This window comes from Vidua chalybeata, chromosome 3 (assembly GCF_026979565.1).
Source record: "Vidua chalybeata isolate OUT-0048 chromosome 3, bVidCha1 merged haplotype, whole genome shotgun sequence".
NCBI classification, from domain to species: Eukaryota; Metazoa; Chordata; class Aves; order Passeriformes; family Viduidae; genus Vidua; species Vidua chalybeata.
The window spans coordinates 78086459-78104265 of NC_071532.1; the positions used below are offsets into that span (position 1 = coordinate 78086459).

At 42.8% G+C, this 17807-nt stretch overlaps 1 protein-coding gene across 2 annotated transcripts; it reads right to left on the reverse strand.

Annotated features, from left to right (window-relative positions):
• Positions 1-1253: 1253 nt before the first annotated feature.
• On the reverse strand, positions 1254-17719 carry SLC35A1 (solute carrier family 35 member A1). Of its 2 annotated transcripts, none has more exons than XM_053937311.1 (8): positions 17452-17719; positions 14202-14379; positions 8918-9077; positions 8416-8568; positions 7109-7175; positions 3659-3835; positions 3125-3259; positions 1254-1817 (listed from the first exon to the last, which is right to left on the reverse strand). In XM_053937311.1, the coding sequence occupies exons 1-8, from the start codon at positions 17678-17680 to the stop codon at positions 1753-1755; spliced, it is 1164 nt and encodes a 387-aa protein (XP_053793286.1). In that variant the 5' UTR covers positions 17681-17719; the 3' UTR covers positions 1254-1752. The 2 variants fall into 2 exon arrangements, with proteins under 2 accessions (XP_053793286.1, XP_053793287.1); XM_053937312.1 differs by lacking the exon at positions 17452-17719 and adding an exon at positions 16886-17152.
• Between the last annotated feature and the right edge of the window lie 88 nt (positions 17720-17807).

Genomic DNA, 17807 nt, shown 5'->3' on the forward strand with positions numbered 1-17807 from the left:
AATCACTTTCTTTAGACATTTGGTTGCAGCAGTGTACCTAAGACACTACTCTACTTGGAATTTCCCATAAAAGAGAACTGCTGTGTATTTGCCATGTAAATATCACACCCTTTTAATAGAGGAAGTGGTGTTAATTGTCCTGCCCTAAGCAAAGTTCTCTGTTCCTGCGGTTGCCACTGTGTACCAAGGACTGGTGGCACAATGGCTTCAGGTTCTCTGTCTGTTGTAACAAAACGAGTTAGAAACGTTTTCCTGGGTGTTGTGCTGCGTTCCTCCTTCAGAAAGCTCAGCCAAGCCCAACTGCAGCTGTCACACCCTGCTCCTCAGCCCTTCCGCAGTCCCACTGCCGTGATGGCCGGCAAGAAGAGACTGCTGCCCAGCTGGTGGAACAGGAAGCGCAGTGTTCCCTCAGCACTGTGCACACAGGCAGACATGCAGGTGCTGCTTGGCACCCCTGAGCCTCACATTGCTGTAGAGAGGTGAAGCAGCACCGGTGAGGTCCTGCAGGTGCCTGGCAATACCTTCAACCATGGAAGCCTCAACTCCCAAAAGCAGCACTGTGGTGGAACAGCTGATGAAAGGCAGGGAGGACCAACCTCTCCCACTGAAGAGAATTTAGGCATGTTTGTTACTGCTGTGTTTAACATGCCCCACTTTCAAGTAAAATCCAACTCCTTAATTTATGTCCAAAGAAACTTAGCCAAGAGCATGAAATTGGTCACATTTCAACTCCACTGTAAATGTCAACAAGTTGCCCGAATGCACCAGGGCCAGTTTTCCCACAATGTAGAGTTGAATTATCTGGAAGGCCTCAGAAGATGAGGAAGGAGGTTGAAATTGCACAGTTGGCACTGATAAATTAAAGGTGAACATGCATTACAGGAGCCCTTTTCAAGCATCTGCATGCACAGAGAGGTTGAGAGAGAAAAGATCTAGATAGAAACTTTGTGACTCATTCACACTTAAGTCCAGAGGTATAGGAACAAATACAAACCTTCCCCTGTACTATGCATAGAAGATCCCTTTACCACCTACAGCCAATATAAAGAAAAACACTTAAAGAGTAAAAGGAAAGCCACAGCTTCAGAGCGTTTCATTTGACTTTTTAAACCAAACAACAAAGGCTACTTCTAAGCACTCTGAGGTTGGTGATGCTCAAAGCAGGGGTATTCCCTGTAGAGTTGTGTCATCTCATGCTTATTGCCTAGAAGAGAAACTTGTCCTGTCATTAATCAAACTGCAATTGCCAAGTATTTTAAGAGAAAATGGTGGCAGTAGTTGCTTTTTTAATAGGTTTTTTTTATGAAGCTTTTCAGGCATTCCTGCCCTCAAAGAGCAAGGCAGTTTATCAAATACACAAAGAACCGATTTCCCTCCGTTATATACATTATATACAATTGAGTGATCAGTTCCTTCACTGGGTTTTCCTTGTAAATGAGACTCTTCATTGTTGATGTGAATGAAGAATACCTTCCATAAAATACCCAGCCAGCTCCTCAGCTGCAGTGTAGCCTCAGTGTCAGCCACTGGAAACTCCACGTGTAAAGCAGAACTAACTTCTGCTTTTAGTCTATCCCACTTAAACCATTTCATGACTAGCTTAAGGCTAATTTTGGAAAAAAAAAAAAAAACAGTTTTTTTAAAAGTCTATTTTTTCTTTTGTCCATCTGTCCATTTTTACGGACATCACACAGTAGCAAGTCTCTCTTTTGAGCTCTTAGTCTCTGAGGGCTGGATTTTTGCGGTGTCTTGTCAAGGTAATCCATAGAGGTAAATAGAAATACACACGAGGAGGGCACCCAGGGAGAAGGTAACAGCTGAAAGGAGACAAAATAGTTTAAATAAATACATTCATATAAGAAACCTTCAGCAAGCCATGTAAATTATGATATCTGAATGATAGTATTGAAGTTACCCAAAACTAAAAAAGACAGCAGCCTATTGATAAGTCACAGCATTTAGCTTCATCCTCTGTCACTGGGATCTCTTGAGTGTTTACAATCCCCACACAGTTCCAATTGGTCTCATCAGCAAGAATGTAGCGATGGTCGTTGTAAAGAAACAGTGAAGTATCTCCTGCAGCCCCAGGTGCCATTTGTACAGGTTTACATGACAATAAACTTAATCACAAAAAGCCAGTGGATGTGATAAAAGTAGCCTGTGATTACACCTTTTTTGCCTTTCCATGTCTAGACAGGGTTGTTTAGAAACTCTATTAATGAGGATTTCACAGAAAGCTAATTAGTTCAGGTTTGATTTGTGTCAACTGTCAAGAAAACACTGCTCAAGTAAGTTTTCATCCCTTGCTTTATGGTGCTCTTTTGCAGCCAAACACTGATTATTTTCTCCTTATGCAAACTGTCCTTACTTTTTATCTCACTAATACTACATCAAAAAGCTAATTTCCCCCCCATTTTCCCACACCATCTTTGGATTAAGGTAGGAAACCACCCACTAAACAGCGAAGGACTGAGCAGGAGTGCTGGGCACAGTATCAGACACAGACCTGACTGGGGATAAAATCCTTTGTGTAGCTGCAGAACAGCCCAGAGCCATCTGCTGTTCCCTCTCAAAGACATTCACCACATCAGTCAGTCACAGCCCCAGCTGCTCTTTGACTTTCTCGCATGGGGGTGTCCACAGCAGATGGGGAAAGTAAAAGGTAATGCAGTAGTGGGTGTAACTCATCAGGGCTGTGTAAAGCCCTTGAAGAAATAGCTGAGGAATTAATTTGGCACTGGCTGTACTAAACCCAACAAGAAATAATAACCCATCAGCAGCAGTCCCAGGTTAACAGCTGTATCACATACTAAACTGCATCAGAAAGTGATGCATAAACATAAAGCTGTTTAAACCAGAAAGGTTCTTTCTGTTTGAAGTTGTAGATGCTTCTGAAAGAACAAAGCACCGATGCCTTTGAAAGCAGAGTCATCAGGCACCTTTGTGCACCACAACAGGGACCAATGATGCATTAGGGCACAGGAGTCCTGGAGAAGACTTGAAGCTAAAACCAGAAAAAACTGGGAGGGGGCATAAACGATGGCCTTGCTATGAGCTGTGTGCAGCAGGCTGGGCAGGCAGGAAACATGCATGGCCATGAAATCAAAGGCAAAAAGGCACTTACTTATCTGGAGGCCAAAGAGGATGACTGATGCCACAGTAGAGAGAACAATGGCTGCTGCTGCAGAAAAGCCTTTCATGATGTTATCTGTGTACTTAACAACCACGGAGGTGTAGAGGCCACCCACGCTGGCCAGAACTGGGAAGAAGATTAAGGTGTTACCATAAGTACAGGTGCAGTAGGTTATTCTTGAAATGATGCATTTTACTCCACTAGTGTGCTCCTACTTTGGGCTACATTGTCCTAATTAATGATCTAACAGATCGTTCAATGGAATGGGATGTCTGCGTGGCATCCAGTAAATAAGATATAACTCATTTAAAGATGATCTACTTGCTAGTCAATTATTTAGGCTGCTGTTTCAGCACAATTTTAAACTTATTAATTGAATAACTTCCAAAAAAACGATACTTTAAAATAAAATCCCTCAAAACACACTTGAGTGTGTCAGACTGAATTTGTAGCTTCCTGCAATCAGTTGTATCATTGTTAAAGAAGAAAAACAATGTCAAAAGACAAAAACCACAAGATACTTACGGACAACAAACCAGACGTAGTATGTGTAGCCATAGAAAAACCCTTTCTCAAGAATTTTGGCACCATCTGACACGTACACAACAAATAAATTCACCACAATCCCAGATAAGTACAGCTGAATGTTCCTCACCCACAAGGAAGTATCTGAACTCTTTAACACCTTTTCAAAATAAACTCCTGAAAAAAACACGAAAAACAAAAACCCAAAACTATTTCAGTGAGAAGAATGATTCATGGTTACTGCATTTAAAAACCAGACAACCTCTTAGAACCAGCAAACTCTCAAGCTCACTGTCTGTGGAAGACCACTGCTGAACACCAACGATGGATCCAGGGTTGGTGCCTCACTCCTCAATGCTCAACCCTTGGCCCACTGAGAAGATGAAAAGGTATCCCATGGGAGTACTTCACTGAACTCGAGGGGCATTTTCCACCCTGTACAAACTCCCTTACATCTGTGTGAGTATGAATATGCTACAGCAAAGGGACTATGAATGTTCCTCTCTTACATTCTCAAGTACTTCAGATTTGTAACTAACTTAGCCCTATAAGGAGTTACTGTTGTCTCATAGAATTTTTTGTTAAATTGTTTCAATTAGGCTGTTATATTTAAGTGCAGTTAAAACCTTCAGGCCTAAACCATTGGTCAAGTCCGGGGCTAAGTTTAGCAAGGGGATCCACTTTGACTCAACAGGAAGGTCTCCCTCAATCTTGTTTATCCTTACCCTTTCTTATCTCTACCCTTTTTCAATCCACAGCCTCCGTGAAAATAATTTTATGTTGACTTTAGTTTTAGATTTATTTTAGTCCAATTTTTCTCAGAGAGTAGGGGAGGAAGGGAGGATCTATATTACCTCAGTACTGAAACTGAAAACTCCTCAGGAGCTTTGTGCTGGCAGAGCACTTGGCAGAGCAGCTCCTTCTGAAACCACAGCTTCAGGGGATTACAAGAGCAAATGAAAACCGAGGCCTTCTGCTAATTGAAAATACAGGTTGGTTTTGAGGAAGTGGAATTCATTTTAATCTAAAGCTCTAGCTCTCGATACCACATTGAAGAGCATTATTTTTATGCTTTGCATTACTCAAACTCCCCAAATACTTCTTCATTATTCTACTTGGGAGGGAGACATTTGGCAAGGCCCTCACCACCTGCCTTTTTAACCATTGCTCACCCAGTCGGGACTTTGCCAAGCTCTGGATTTTCCTCCACATTTCAAAACAAAGAGAGCAGTTTGCAGGACTCTTACCAGAGACTTCCATGACCTTCTGGTGAGAGCCCTATTGACTAGAAGTTTATTGGTGATTAATATCACACACCATCCTTCATAGAATATGAGAAAATAATATGGAACCAACAAAGGTGGCACAAAGACCCATGTGTTAGAAGCCCTAGGCACACACCCCTCCCATCCAAAAAATTCCCCAAACTAGCTTAAAGGAAGTTTTTTCTACTCTTTTATTAATGAAAAATACAATTTATAATTTAATAGAATACAGTGAGTACTTATAGTGAATAAATGAGAAGGCAGATTTATATTTCAGGGGTTCAAATAATTATAAAACCAAGGAAATACTATATTATCTCATAAGAATATAAATTTTTGAAACGTAAACAACAACAAATTAGTATTGTTAGTGATTGCAGCCTTTAAAATAACCCAGAAAAATTACCTTGAGATTTCTGCCCCCTGAGAAAACCCAAAGAGCACAAGGTGTAATCAACATAACAGAAATTTGGCTTGAGTATGAACCATACTTGTAAGTGTTATAAACTGAGAGAACGGTAGGCAAATCAATAAAACTATGCTTCTAGATTTGTGAATATACAATTCACAAATCCACTAGGCAAGAAGAAGGAAAGAATGGGGGCTGATTAGGAGAATCTACTCCTCAGAACTGTTTTAAGTCACAAAGGATCTGCCACTAAATTATCCCTCCAATACTTTTAAAAGCCTTGTTGGGGCCCCATAGACTTGGAAATTATCACATTATCAGCAATTTGAAGAAAAAACATATTTTCCTTCTCTAAGTGACAAACACACACAACCTCTTTTTCATTTTGCTGGACTAACAAAACTCTCTGTAAAACATGGTCAGTTCAGAAACTGGAGGTCTACTGGCAAAATAACTGCTTCATGTGAGTGTGGGAAGGAAGAACAGGAAGAGAATTTGAATAGAATTTATGTTTTCAACATGTAAAGCCCCAAAGGCACAAGGAGCTCTGTGGATGAAACACACAGTCCCTCCCAGCTGCCCAGAGCTTCAGCTGTCAGCAAGGAAACCCAAGCTGCAATCCTTTTGCAGGAGAAGAAAGCCCTAAGTGTCTCATGCTGCTCTGAATGTGCAGACCTTTGGAAGCACAGCTGTTGACCCACATTATGGGGGAAAGAAGGAGTTTTAGGAGACTCTGAAGGCTGTATTTTGTCTTGCAGCTTTGGAGCATCTATTTAAATGAGGAAATTCATAACATTCCAGAAAAAGCTGACTGAGCTGTGCACAGTTTTATCTGGCATCTCTGCTTCAAAGTGCCTATTTTACTGAAACGACACCAAATAAGAACTACACTCTTCTCCTCTACCCACCAGGATGTTTTTCCACAAGTAATGAGCATCTACATACATCACAAGATCATTTTTGCAAGATTTTCCAGTACTAGAGGTGGGTGATAGTACCTTGTTTTTTACAGAGGAGAGGGGAAGAATCCAGTTTACAGTCAGGGGAATATGCCCCTGTGAGCCAAATTTCAAATTAACAAGTAATGTGCATTTCTTTATTTCTGAACACCAGTTCACTTGTCCCAAAGTTTTGGTCTCCTTCTCCAGAAGCCAGAGAAAAAACTACGCAGAGGGGAGACACTGGTTGTAGAACAAAGCAAAAATAAATAAAACCAAAATCCTTCACTGAGTTTATCCAGGCTTCCTGCTACTACTCTAACTCTCTTCCTTCCTCATGCTCCCTTTACATCCCAGTTAGATTTTCCACCTACAGAACTATGGCAATATTTCAAGGCTGAGCTGGTACAAGAACTGAGCGAGGAGCTCAGCTCCCCTTGTAAAAAAAAATGCAAGTATTTCATGTGATCACCAAAGGGGAGCTATTCACTGCAAAGTAAACTTTATAAAATCGATGTACATTAATTAAATGTACAGAGTGAGTCATTATGCTGCTCCCTACAGTCTTATTCACAGCATTTGAAAGACACTTCCAATTGCAAACCAGCCCTCTATGTTGCATCGTGTAAAACCAATGGTACATGCTCCTATCATTTGCTTGACAATGGGAATAATCATGTTATGAATCTGCCATAATTACCAAAAGTATAAGACAATTATGGGTAGAGGGAATAAACTATTAGAGGACGGCACTTAACAAATGTAGAATGTTCAGTTTTAAGCACTGTGAGTTCTCCAGTCCTTTAGATACAGCCCACATACAGAAATAATACTGTACCTGCAAATCCTGAACAAAACACTGCCACAGCAATCGCTCCAAACCCTAGCCATGGGTTCTGCTCCACCTGCAACATCAACCATTATTTTAAAAAGGATACAACAATTTAGTCATTCACAATAAACAATTCCAGAGTGCTGTGGTTTAAATTCAGCCAGCAACTAAGCACCTCCCGGCTCCTCACTCATTCCCTGCAAGCCCCACAGTGGGGAGAAGAATTGAAAACAAAAGGTAAACTTTGTGGCTTGATATAAGCAGAGTTTAATAACTAAATCAAAATAAAAATTACTAATAATTCTAGTATTAACAAAAGGAGAGAGAGATATAAAACCCAAGAAAACTAAGTGATGCACAAAGTAACGGATCACCACCTACTGACAGATGCCCAGTCCATCCTGCAGCAGTAATCAGCCCCCCTCCTCGCCAAATTCCCTGATTTTCCATAGTGGGTGCAACATTCTATGGTACAGCACATCCCTTTGGCCAGTTCAGGTCAGCTGTCCTGCCCATGTTCCTCCCTGGATTCTTGTGCCCCTTCTCACTGGCACAGCAGGAGTCACTGAAAAGCCCTGGACTCATGGTTAAGCACTACTGAGCCACAATAAAACACCAGTATTACTAGCATTGTTCTCATACTAAATCCAAAACACAGCACTGAACCAGTTACTAGGAAGAAATTTAATTCTATCCCAGTTAATTCTATACCAGAGCACAGAGCTACTTCATTAAGCAGAGCAAAATTGTTAGCATTTCAGTGCAGTACCACGTGCCCTTGCTGATCTAGGGCTGTCCCTCAGATCAGCTCAGTGTAGCTGTGTGGTGTTTCACTTTCTGTGGGTACTCCCACAGTGCTCAGAGGCACTGTCTACTTGGCTGTGGCCAGTGCTCCCAGAGGCATGACCTACCTTTCCCACTAATGCAGCTGAGCAGCAGCTGTGACCTAAGGAACAGAAGACACTTGTTTCTCCCTACAACGGGATTAGGTCAGTGCCTCTGAAGGGTGTGTTTAAATGACATACCCACATTACGCTGGAGTTTTGCTCCTAATTCTTTGCAGAGCTTTGATTCAAAGTTCCAACAATTACAATGTTACCAAGGCCAACTGCTGGAAACAATCTATTACACTCCTAGGATGGTGCATTAGATTATGATGGCTGTGATAATTTATACTAATTGTAGCAATCCATTGCATTTCCAACAAGTGAGACCAGAGCCATAGCACAAGCCTGTCTGAACTGGAATACAACAAAGGTGAAAGCCAAGGATCATTTATTCTTTATCTGCAGAGGGAAAATTTTAACTCTTACCTGTACTTTTGTAGCCTGAGCAGGCTCCCACTGAACAAGGGTAACGCCACCACACAGCATGAAGACAGAGAACCACTGCAACTTACTAAGGGTACGGTTCAGCATCAGGACTGTACATAAAGCTGTACAAGGGATCTTCAACTGGTATGTCACCTAAAAAAGATGGGAATGTAGTGCAGAGGACATGGTTTTATAAACTTCTCCAAAAGAAGAAAATAAAATAGAAAATTCAACTACAGAATGACAGGTTTTTATATTCATTGATTTCCTACATATCCATCTCCAATTACAACAATGTGAATTTGAAGGGACTCTAGCAGTGAGTGGCTTGGCTCAGAAAGCCAGAGCTTTGCAGCAGAGTGTATGCTCTGAATAGAACAAAGCACAGTTTCGCTTGTAACACTGAGGCTGAAGAGAGTGCTGTGTGCCTGAAACATGTGCCTAATGAACCAGGAAAGAGAAATATATTTCCAGGTCTGTTACTGACAGAAACCTGTATTACCTGATAGACTGCAGCATCCAAGTTGCTAAGAGCCATGAACGCCATATTGTTTTGGAGAGCGTACACCACAGATGGAACACTTAATTTTAGCAATTCTTTAGCACTTCCGAATACATTTTCTTTTAAAGATGTTATTAACTTTGTCAGACTTCCAGTTTCTCTGCAAAATAAAATATTAGCATAATGGAGGGCATTCCTAAACTGTTATTTTAAAACAGAAATCAATGAATCCTTTGGGAGGGCTGAAAATTTGTCTTCCACGATCAGTTGTACTTTCTGCTCATAAAAGAAAAAAAAAGGTTAACTGACAAAAAACAAGTGAGGTTTTCAACAAGATGAGAGAGACATTCTGGAATCAGGAAGTTAGATGCATTCATGTGCAGCAGTGTATCAATATAGGCAGTGGAACAGAAGGCTTTTGTTCACATCTCCCCTTTTTTACTGGGTATTAATGTTTGTATGTGATGTCAAATGCCCATGATTTTCCATGAGAAAATTTAAACTAGGCCTCACAGTACAGTCAAAAAAAGATTGTACCCTTGCACACTACTTACCTAGAAAAACCTCTCATTCCTCACTCAGCCATGGGTTCCCATTCTCACCTGTGCTGTGGGAGATGCTGGACCAGCACCAGCACACACATGAAGAGGTCTGGCGGGTGTGTGGGGGCTCCCTGTCTCTTGTCCCTGTCTTTGCATTTCACACCTCTCCTTCAAGTAATTACAGCGTGTGACAGAGCAGGCAATGGGGAAGAATGTGTTGCTGCTGGCTGCTTTTGCAGTTTGCTACTCAGCTTTTCACAGCTGGCCTCTGCGTTACTGGTTCTCCCTTATCACTTGTACATCAATCTGACATTTGCTGCTTACTTGTTGCTGCTGCTCCAGTCCTCTTCCCAGTTCTCCCACGGCTCCCCTTTCCAATCTTCTTTCGCTTAGCACTGACAAACACCAACATCCAAAATCACTCCTGCCCCCTCCCACAGGCCTTTCAACTTGTAAACTGTACTACTCTTAAATTTAACTCTCCTTGTGGTTCTATTACACATTTGTATGAATAAATAGCTTTAACTAACTCGTTTCAGCATATTTTCCTTTCCTGATAAACCACTGACTCTGTACTCCAGTTGTTCAGCTTTTCCTCTCTGAAGATTATAGACTTAACCCTGTCATGATCCTTCCATCTAAATTTCTCTCCTTCCTTGCCTTCCTCCCTACTTGCACCAAGCATATTCTTTCTTTTCTTTCTTTTCCTGTTTTATTTTCCCCTGTAGGGAGAGCAGTCATTATAGAGGCAGCTGCAAGGGATTCTTTTTGTATTTTTCCGTAACAGAAAGCACACACAAAAAACCAGACATGTCTGGCCACAGGGAACAACCGTGACAAGAAAATCCATGGACAAATAGCACTTAAAGTGAAGTCTGTAATATAAGAAAAGGGAAGAGTTCATGCCACAGCTCACCATGGTTAACTGCACTAGATACAGAACTGTATAAAATGTTAGGAGTCATTGATATTATGGGCAAATTTTTGGTTTGTTCCAATTCTGAATGTGTTTATTAAATTATCTAGGATTGGGAGATAAGATGTACAAGAAAATTGGGTAATACTCAAGTACAGCTGGACTTAAGTGCTTCTATCTCAAATGTCTAACTGAAAATAAAATATATTTAGCATAGACACAGTTCTACTCTATGAAAATAAGAAGTAAAAAAAATACCACACAGCAATAACTTCTTCTATTCATTGATACTAAGGTGGGCTGTCAACAATATTCAAAATAATTTTAAAATAATATTTAAAATAATATTTAAACTGCTTCTGTTCCAGACCATGCTCAGTGAATTTGCTGATCACATTTTTAAAGTCACAGCAGCAATAGTAACTTCTGTCTACTTTGACTTCAAGAACAAAATTTCAGCAATGAAGAATAACACGTGTCTAATAATCACCATCTTCCCTTTAGATTTTGAGAACAAGAAGATAAACTATCTAACAGTTCATCTGTGCAGTGGATGTGCTTTCTGAAGCAGGCACATACTAAGAATCTCTAACTGTAAGTTGAATTCAGTACATGGCCAAAAAATAACTTAAAGCAAACCTCCATGTACAGCTGATAATGCAAAACTAGGTGCCCAAAGAACTACGTTGCAAGATCAGATTAGAAATAAAAAATGTTCTAGCTTGAGTTCAGCTTTCTTGATGCTGATCTAGGTTTGAATTTTAAAACATAATCAATTTTCTTTGTAGGATGGTTTAGGTTGGAAGAGACCCTAAGACCACCTTGTTTCAACATCCTGCCATGGGCAGGGACAACTTCCACTAGACTAGTTTGCTCCAAGCCCCATCCAGCCTGGTCTTGAACACTTCCAGGGATGGGGCATCCACCACATCTCAGGGCAGCCTGTTCCAGAGATTCACCACCCTCACACAGAAGAATTTATTCCTAATATCCAACCTAACCCTATTTTCTTTCACTTTAAAGCCATTTCCCCTTTCATAAGTTCATTACCCCATTGACAAAGCCAATTTCTAGGTATGAAGAGGTGAGAGATACTAATAGCTATCAGTTATGCAACAGAAAAACGCATTTGTTAGAAAAGCTGAAGTTAAAACTAGAGCTTGCAAAACAGCTCTGCTTTCCTTCATCCATTACTAAGTAGTTATGTACCAGCTAAGAACGTAGCAAATGCTATTACCAGATGGTGAACAGGACTTTAAATAAGCATGAGAAATGGAGAATTTCAGTTAACAATTAGCACAGCTTAAACTATCATAAGCTTCTCTTTTGAAAGATAATTCTTTGGCATTCATCCATTCAATATGCCCTCCAGGAGACGCCTTAAGAGTAAACAATGAAGGCATCATGTAATAATGTGTAAGAAAACAAATTTGGCAGCTGGAACATTGGGAGAGTTATACTCTAGTATCCTGTATATTGCAGTTACCAACGTTATCTCTTTCAAAAAGAAAAGGTACCCACACAAATGTATACTCCTGTACAGTGAAAAAGCAGGACTGGTTACTGAGCTACAAAGGCACCTTACCTTGGGTGAGACAAATTGATTAGCATTTAAAACTGAAGGAAGCTGTAAAGGAGACACAGAAAGAAGCTGTGCTGGATCTGATGCTGTTCAGCATATTCATAAGTGATCTAAAAGGGGAGGTTACTAGAAAGCTGACAACCTTTGGGCCCACCTGCATGCCAGACACGCTGCCAAGGACAGGTGAGCATGGCCTGATGAATGGTGTCTGCTGGTGCCCATCTCTCCCTCAGCTATGGAGAGAAAAACCCCACCAGCTGACCAAATCAGAATAGACATTATAACCTCCAAACAGCTCAGTGAATCTGATTCTTCCCATTTTAACTGGTAAAAAAGGCTCAGGTGTCAATAAATGAGAAAGAACCATAGGAAATGGCCACCCCTATATACAGCAACCCACTCATCTAGTGTTGGGCACCTGGCAAGAAGATGCAAGTAGTTCTTGGATGGCACAAGCTGAAGCATAGCATCAGTTTCATGAGAAAGCTGCTCAGAGCAGCCTCAGAGAAATGAGCAAAATCCTTAGGAAAGGAACTGAGGCCAAGAGAGAAAACACCTTCACCCCCCCTGCCTAATGCCATGGCACGTTCACATCCTGAATACAGCATGCAGCTCTGGATCCTGTTTCAAAAGGGATGTATCAATACTGGAAATGCTCTAAGGATGGGTACTATGATGATCCCAGAAAACTTAAACTAGGGCTCCTGGCTTAGAAAATAAATTAGTGATGAAAACACAGATCTGTAGAGTTACAAAAAGCAAAATGAAGGAGGAAAGATTATTCATCCTGTTTGTTAACACAAGACAAGAGGATCCATAAGTTTCTGCCACCAGCTAGGAAAGTTCAGCCCATGCTTTACCCCTTGGCTACACTTCCATTCTACACATACTCTGCTGACAAAGAGAAGATAATGGGCTACAGAGACTTTCTGCTGTGCAGGGCTGTTCTAAAAACATCAACATGCTAAGACTTCTTTCTGAGTCAAAAGTAATTTCATTTTTAATTATTTCAAGTAAAAAGACCATTCGTAAATTTAATGAACAAAATATTACAGACCCTTAACAAAAGGGATTGCTTACCCTGCTGCACTAGGTGTACTATAAAAATCCTGGGTCTGAGGTGCACAAGATTTGACAAATTACACACAGAGGTGAGGCTATCTAGAGGCAGCCCTCTACCCTCACTATTGGGAAGCATGGGCTGCTACAGCCTCCAGAGAGCCAGTGGGATCCTCATTGGTTACAACAGTGAGAACCACAGCAGAACCATGTGTCAGCAGAGTCATTTCTGCCAGCATTTTGTGCTGACAGAGAAGTCCAGAGTGCATGTAAGAAAAAACAGAAATTCCCCATTGGTCTCATCTCACTTCTCTAACACATTCCATTTAATGAAAGGTTAAAAAAATAAAGGCAGTTTGTCACGGCTGCCTTACCAAATTCAAATATTGCCTCACTTCTAAAGCAAGTAAAATGCCATTTGTGCGTTAAGAGGAAAAGAGCTGATGAAAATCTGAAGTATATCATGTGACTCCATGATCCTCTAGCACATAACAGCCAGCCTTCTGATGTACCACAAGCCACAAAGAGAGACAGAAACCTTAAAAGAACAAATTCTACCACAGCAGCAAGAACTGAAAGTCCAGAATATAAAGATTCTTCCTAGGAAGGATGTAGCACAGGGAAGCTGAGAGAAAAGGCAGCAGACTGATAACCTCCCTACTTGAGATGCTCATGCATGGACTAAAGTTCTAGTTTTTAGCAGCAGTCTGGGATTACAGAAGCTAATATTTTTTGATCACAGTCTTTCAGCATTGGTTTGTGGATTATTAGAGACAGCAAAACATCTGTCTGTAACATTGGTTGGGAAAATGTGTTCGTAGAACATTAGAATTTTATGTAACTCAGCAGATGATGGCTCACAGCAGATGATGAAAGTCCAACTTTCATCTACACCAACATCTTAAAGACTAAAACATCATGGATAATCCATGCTGACACTCTGAACTGATTCCAAAGTACACAAAATCAGAAAATATGTAGAAAGGATACACCTGAATATTGTGCTGTATACAAAGCAGTTTCAGTTGATGAGGACTCACAAGCTCTAACCCGCTCTAAAATTACCCGTCCACAGCACCATTATCCAGCCACATTCTCAAACATACCTGCACTTCAGGACCCGAGAATCTGAGGTTAGAAGCAAGGACTGGTTTTCAAAACAATGATCAGCACTCCCACACTTACTTAGCCAGGATGCCCACACTCAGGAACAACTTGATAACTTCAGTGACACACACAGCTGTCGTTGAAAAGTAGAGCTCTGTCTCCACTGTCCTGGTGTACCGCAGTGCCACCGTGTACGTGGCAGCAACCAGGGTCATCACCGTGAGGCAGTACAGCTTGAACAGTAAGCTGACATTTTCTGAAACAAAACAGAGGAGAGGACTCAGTGTGACCCCCATTTTAATTTAAGAACTCAGTGTGTTCTCCAGCTGGAGGGATGTATCAAACACCACTGTGTCAGCACACAATAATTACAATGTTAGGAAACACTTTCCATAAAAATAATTTGGTTAAATTTTAGAGCCTTCTCAAAGAAGCTTGTAGAGAAACCATATGTTTGAAAATGAGATGCTCTCTTGCCCTTGTAATCATCCTCCATTTTAGAAAAAAGTAATCATACATTAATATTTATCTAGTAACAATCAAAAAGTCTTTCTGTGTTTTCCTGCTCTTTAGCTGACAGTAGGTGCTTGCTGTGAAATGGCAGCTGATCCTCTTCATGTAATATACTGAACTCTGACACAAAGAGTGTTGGCAGACTAGCAAAAGCAAAGAGAGGAGAAGTTCAGTATAAGCAAAGAAATCTAGCAAATCTTAATTAAAAAGGCAGCATTTCCATCAGCCCTATTTTCAACCTAAGTTAGTAAAAGAAGATTTTACTCTGAATGGTGATGGGACTTCACACAAAGGGCTTTCTTGAAAAATTCCCTGTAGAAAGGCTTAAGGTTAAAGCTCTTCCAGTAAATTAAACCACACAAGGTGTATAATTTGTGTTATCCCCTCTGTCTTCCCCATTGATATACTCTTACACCAGTAGCAATACTTGTAACAATTTTGACCCGGACCAACTACTATTCTGCAAAATTTTGGAGCTAGCCTGTTCAAGGTCTCCTGGAACAAGGCAGTTTTTCATCCATCTGCACTCCTCTAAGGCCTGAGAATGCAAACTCCAGTGCATTCCCAGGTCAGGGAATGGCTAAGCCTGCATCTGAACCAGCTAAGAAAACAGCACACAGCTCCAAATGGGATTTCTCTGCCCAAAGGCAAGACCCAACACAAGACATCAGCAAATGTGTGGCTTCTACAAAATCCTTTTTCAGACTGGTAGATTGTTATGTTTGGCATCTCTCTGGTGGGTATTGGTCATTCAGCAGCACCTTTGGGGCCACTGTCATGTTCTAAATATCCTAAAGAAATGTGTTTTAATTGGTGTAAGTTTGCGTTCCTCTGCTGATTAGGAAATGAGATACAGGATAAGTAGTTTTGTAATAACTTTGTTCATTTAATAAAGGAATGAGTTGCTGAATCCAGTGAGACCAATGCTTTGGTTCATGTTTCTTTCAAGCCAGAGATGTCTTCAATTACATAACATTTCTGCAAGGTACAGTTAATACCTCCTGCCACTGCAATCATTTAAATTAGCTACTTCCTTATAGATAAAAATCTTACCCACGTCAGTAACCACTTTTAAAAGGTAGAGCCAATTAGTTTTTGGACTAACAATGCTTAGAAGAGACTTATAAGCTGTAACCCACTTTAAAATTAAATTTGGACTGTGGGGAGGAAATACAAGGGCATAACAACCTGGAAATATAACTAACCCCATCTGGTTTTACAGAAACGTATCTTCAAAATATGTTTCAGTGCTGACAGAAATTATATTAACGCTGCAATTTGACACACAAAGATTTTAAGTCTATGCACCACCAAACTACAGCTAAACTTAATGCTTGCCACTAGTAACTACTCTTTAATTAAAAAAAAAAAAAGCCCAATTTGGCAATGGTTTGGAAACTTGGGTAAACCAAAGGCAGCAAGACATAACAAATCTAGTATCTAGACTAGATAGTTCCAGCATTATGTAAAAAGGTATTTGTAATTCTTTTCAGCCTGGACATTTCTTCAGCCTAGCTCCCATGTCTGCATCAGTACCAGTGCAGCAAGGAGAACAGCACAGCTGGGGCACACATAACTTCTGCTGATAAATCTGAACTTACACCTGCCTAAAGAAAAGAAGAGCTGGAAGAAGCTTTTGGTTTTTTTCCAGTAAATCCCACCTGGTTGAAATGATTTCTGGCAAAAAGGGACCAGACAGGCCAAAAGCCTCAGGATAAAAGTGCAGGCCTCCCACACATCTCCAGAGCTCATCTAAGGGCTCCTGGAAGGCAGCCCCGGGCCAAGCCCGGCATGGGAGCCCAGCCCGCTGCCCACCAGCTTATCCAGGGTGGCAGGCGCCTGGCACACACTGCTGGGAGCCTCCTGCCCCTCACCCTGCCACGCACTGCCGCAGCTGGGGAGCCCTGGGCAAGGCCCTCCATGGGGCAGCTGGAAGAGGGGCAGGCAGCGCCGTCCTGGCGGATTTAAGCCCTGCTGGCTTGCCCCAGGTTCTGGCTTCGGGACCGTGCGGGCTCTGGCCTCGTTGTACACAGAATCCCTGAGAAGCGGGGAATCAATTAGGTTGGGAAAGACCTCTGGTGTCATCGAGTCTGACCAAGTGCCCCGAAGTGCCACATCCAGTCTTTCCTTAAACATCTCCAGGCATGGTGACTCCACCACCTTCCTAGGCAGTCCATTCCAGCAACTAATCATCCCTTCTGTGAAGAAATTCCTCCTAATGTCCAACCTAAACCCACTCCAACATGCACCTGGATGCGGCGGCGTTTCCAGGGACACCTGCGGCGCCCCCGGCGTGGGTGCAGGGGATGTCCCTGTGCATTGACCGCCTGCGCCCCGGGATAAGCCCCAAAGATGCTGCGCCACGGTCAGCCGCTCCTAGAGGGGAACAGGCGGCGGGGAAGACACGACTGTGGCTAAAGGCGGAGGCGTTCCGGGGACCCGGCAAGCCCCGTACCGGGAGTACCCGCCGCCCACACGCCGGGGACGCAGCGGTGCCACAGCACGGGGAGAAGCTCCCGGGCGGCGTGAGGAGAACGGCAGGGCGGGAAAGCGGGCGGGGAGAGCCCCTCCCCAGCGCGACCCCGCGGCCCCGCGTAGCCCCTTCCCCCCCTTCGCTCCCGCGGTGGTGGCGTCCGCTGCCACAGCCCCAGCGGGGAGGACAGTTCCACTCCCTCTGGCAGGGGGGAGGCAGGGGGAGCCTGCGCGCGGGTCGCGTTTCCTCTTGGGAAAACGTGTGGAAATTGTCCTCGTTCTCCGGCCGTGCTCCCACCGGGAGTCGCGGGACCCGCCGGGCGCCCCGCACCGCCGCCCTTACCTTTCGCAGGCGTCATGGTGCTCGCCGAAGGCGCCAGGACCGCCGGGCCGGGGCCGCCCGCCGTGCCCCGCCGCTCCTCCCATCGCACCATAGAGTGCGGCGCGGCCGCCCAGAGCGCCCCGCCGCCCGCGCCGAACCATCGAGTCGAGCTCCGTCCCGCCGGCACATCCTGGAGAGCATCCTGCTCCAGCCGGCCGCATTTCGGGACTGTTGCACTGGCAGCAAACATCCAGGGATCTCACACACGTCTTTCTCATTGCCAGGAGCAAGCTCGTAGCCACCGACACGTTTCTGCCGCGAGAAAAACCGAGATGGAGGTTACAATTGTATTCCCCAGTATTTTACGGCACTGCAGT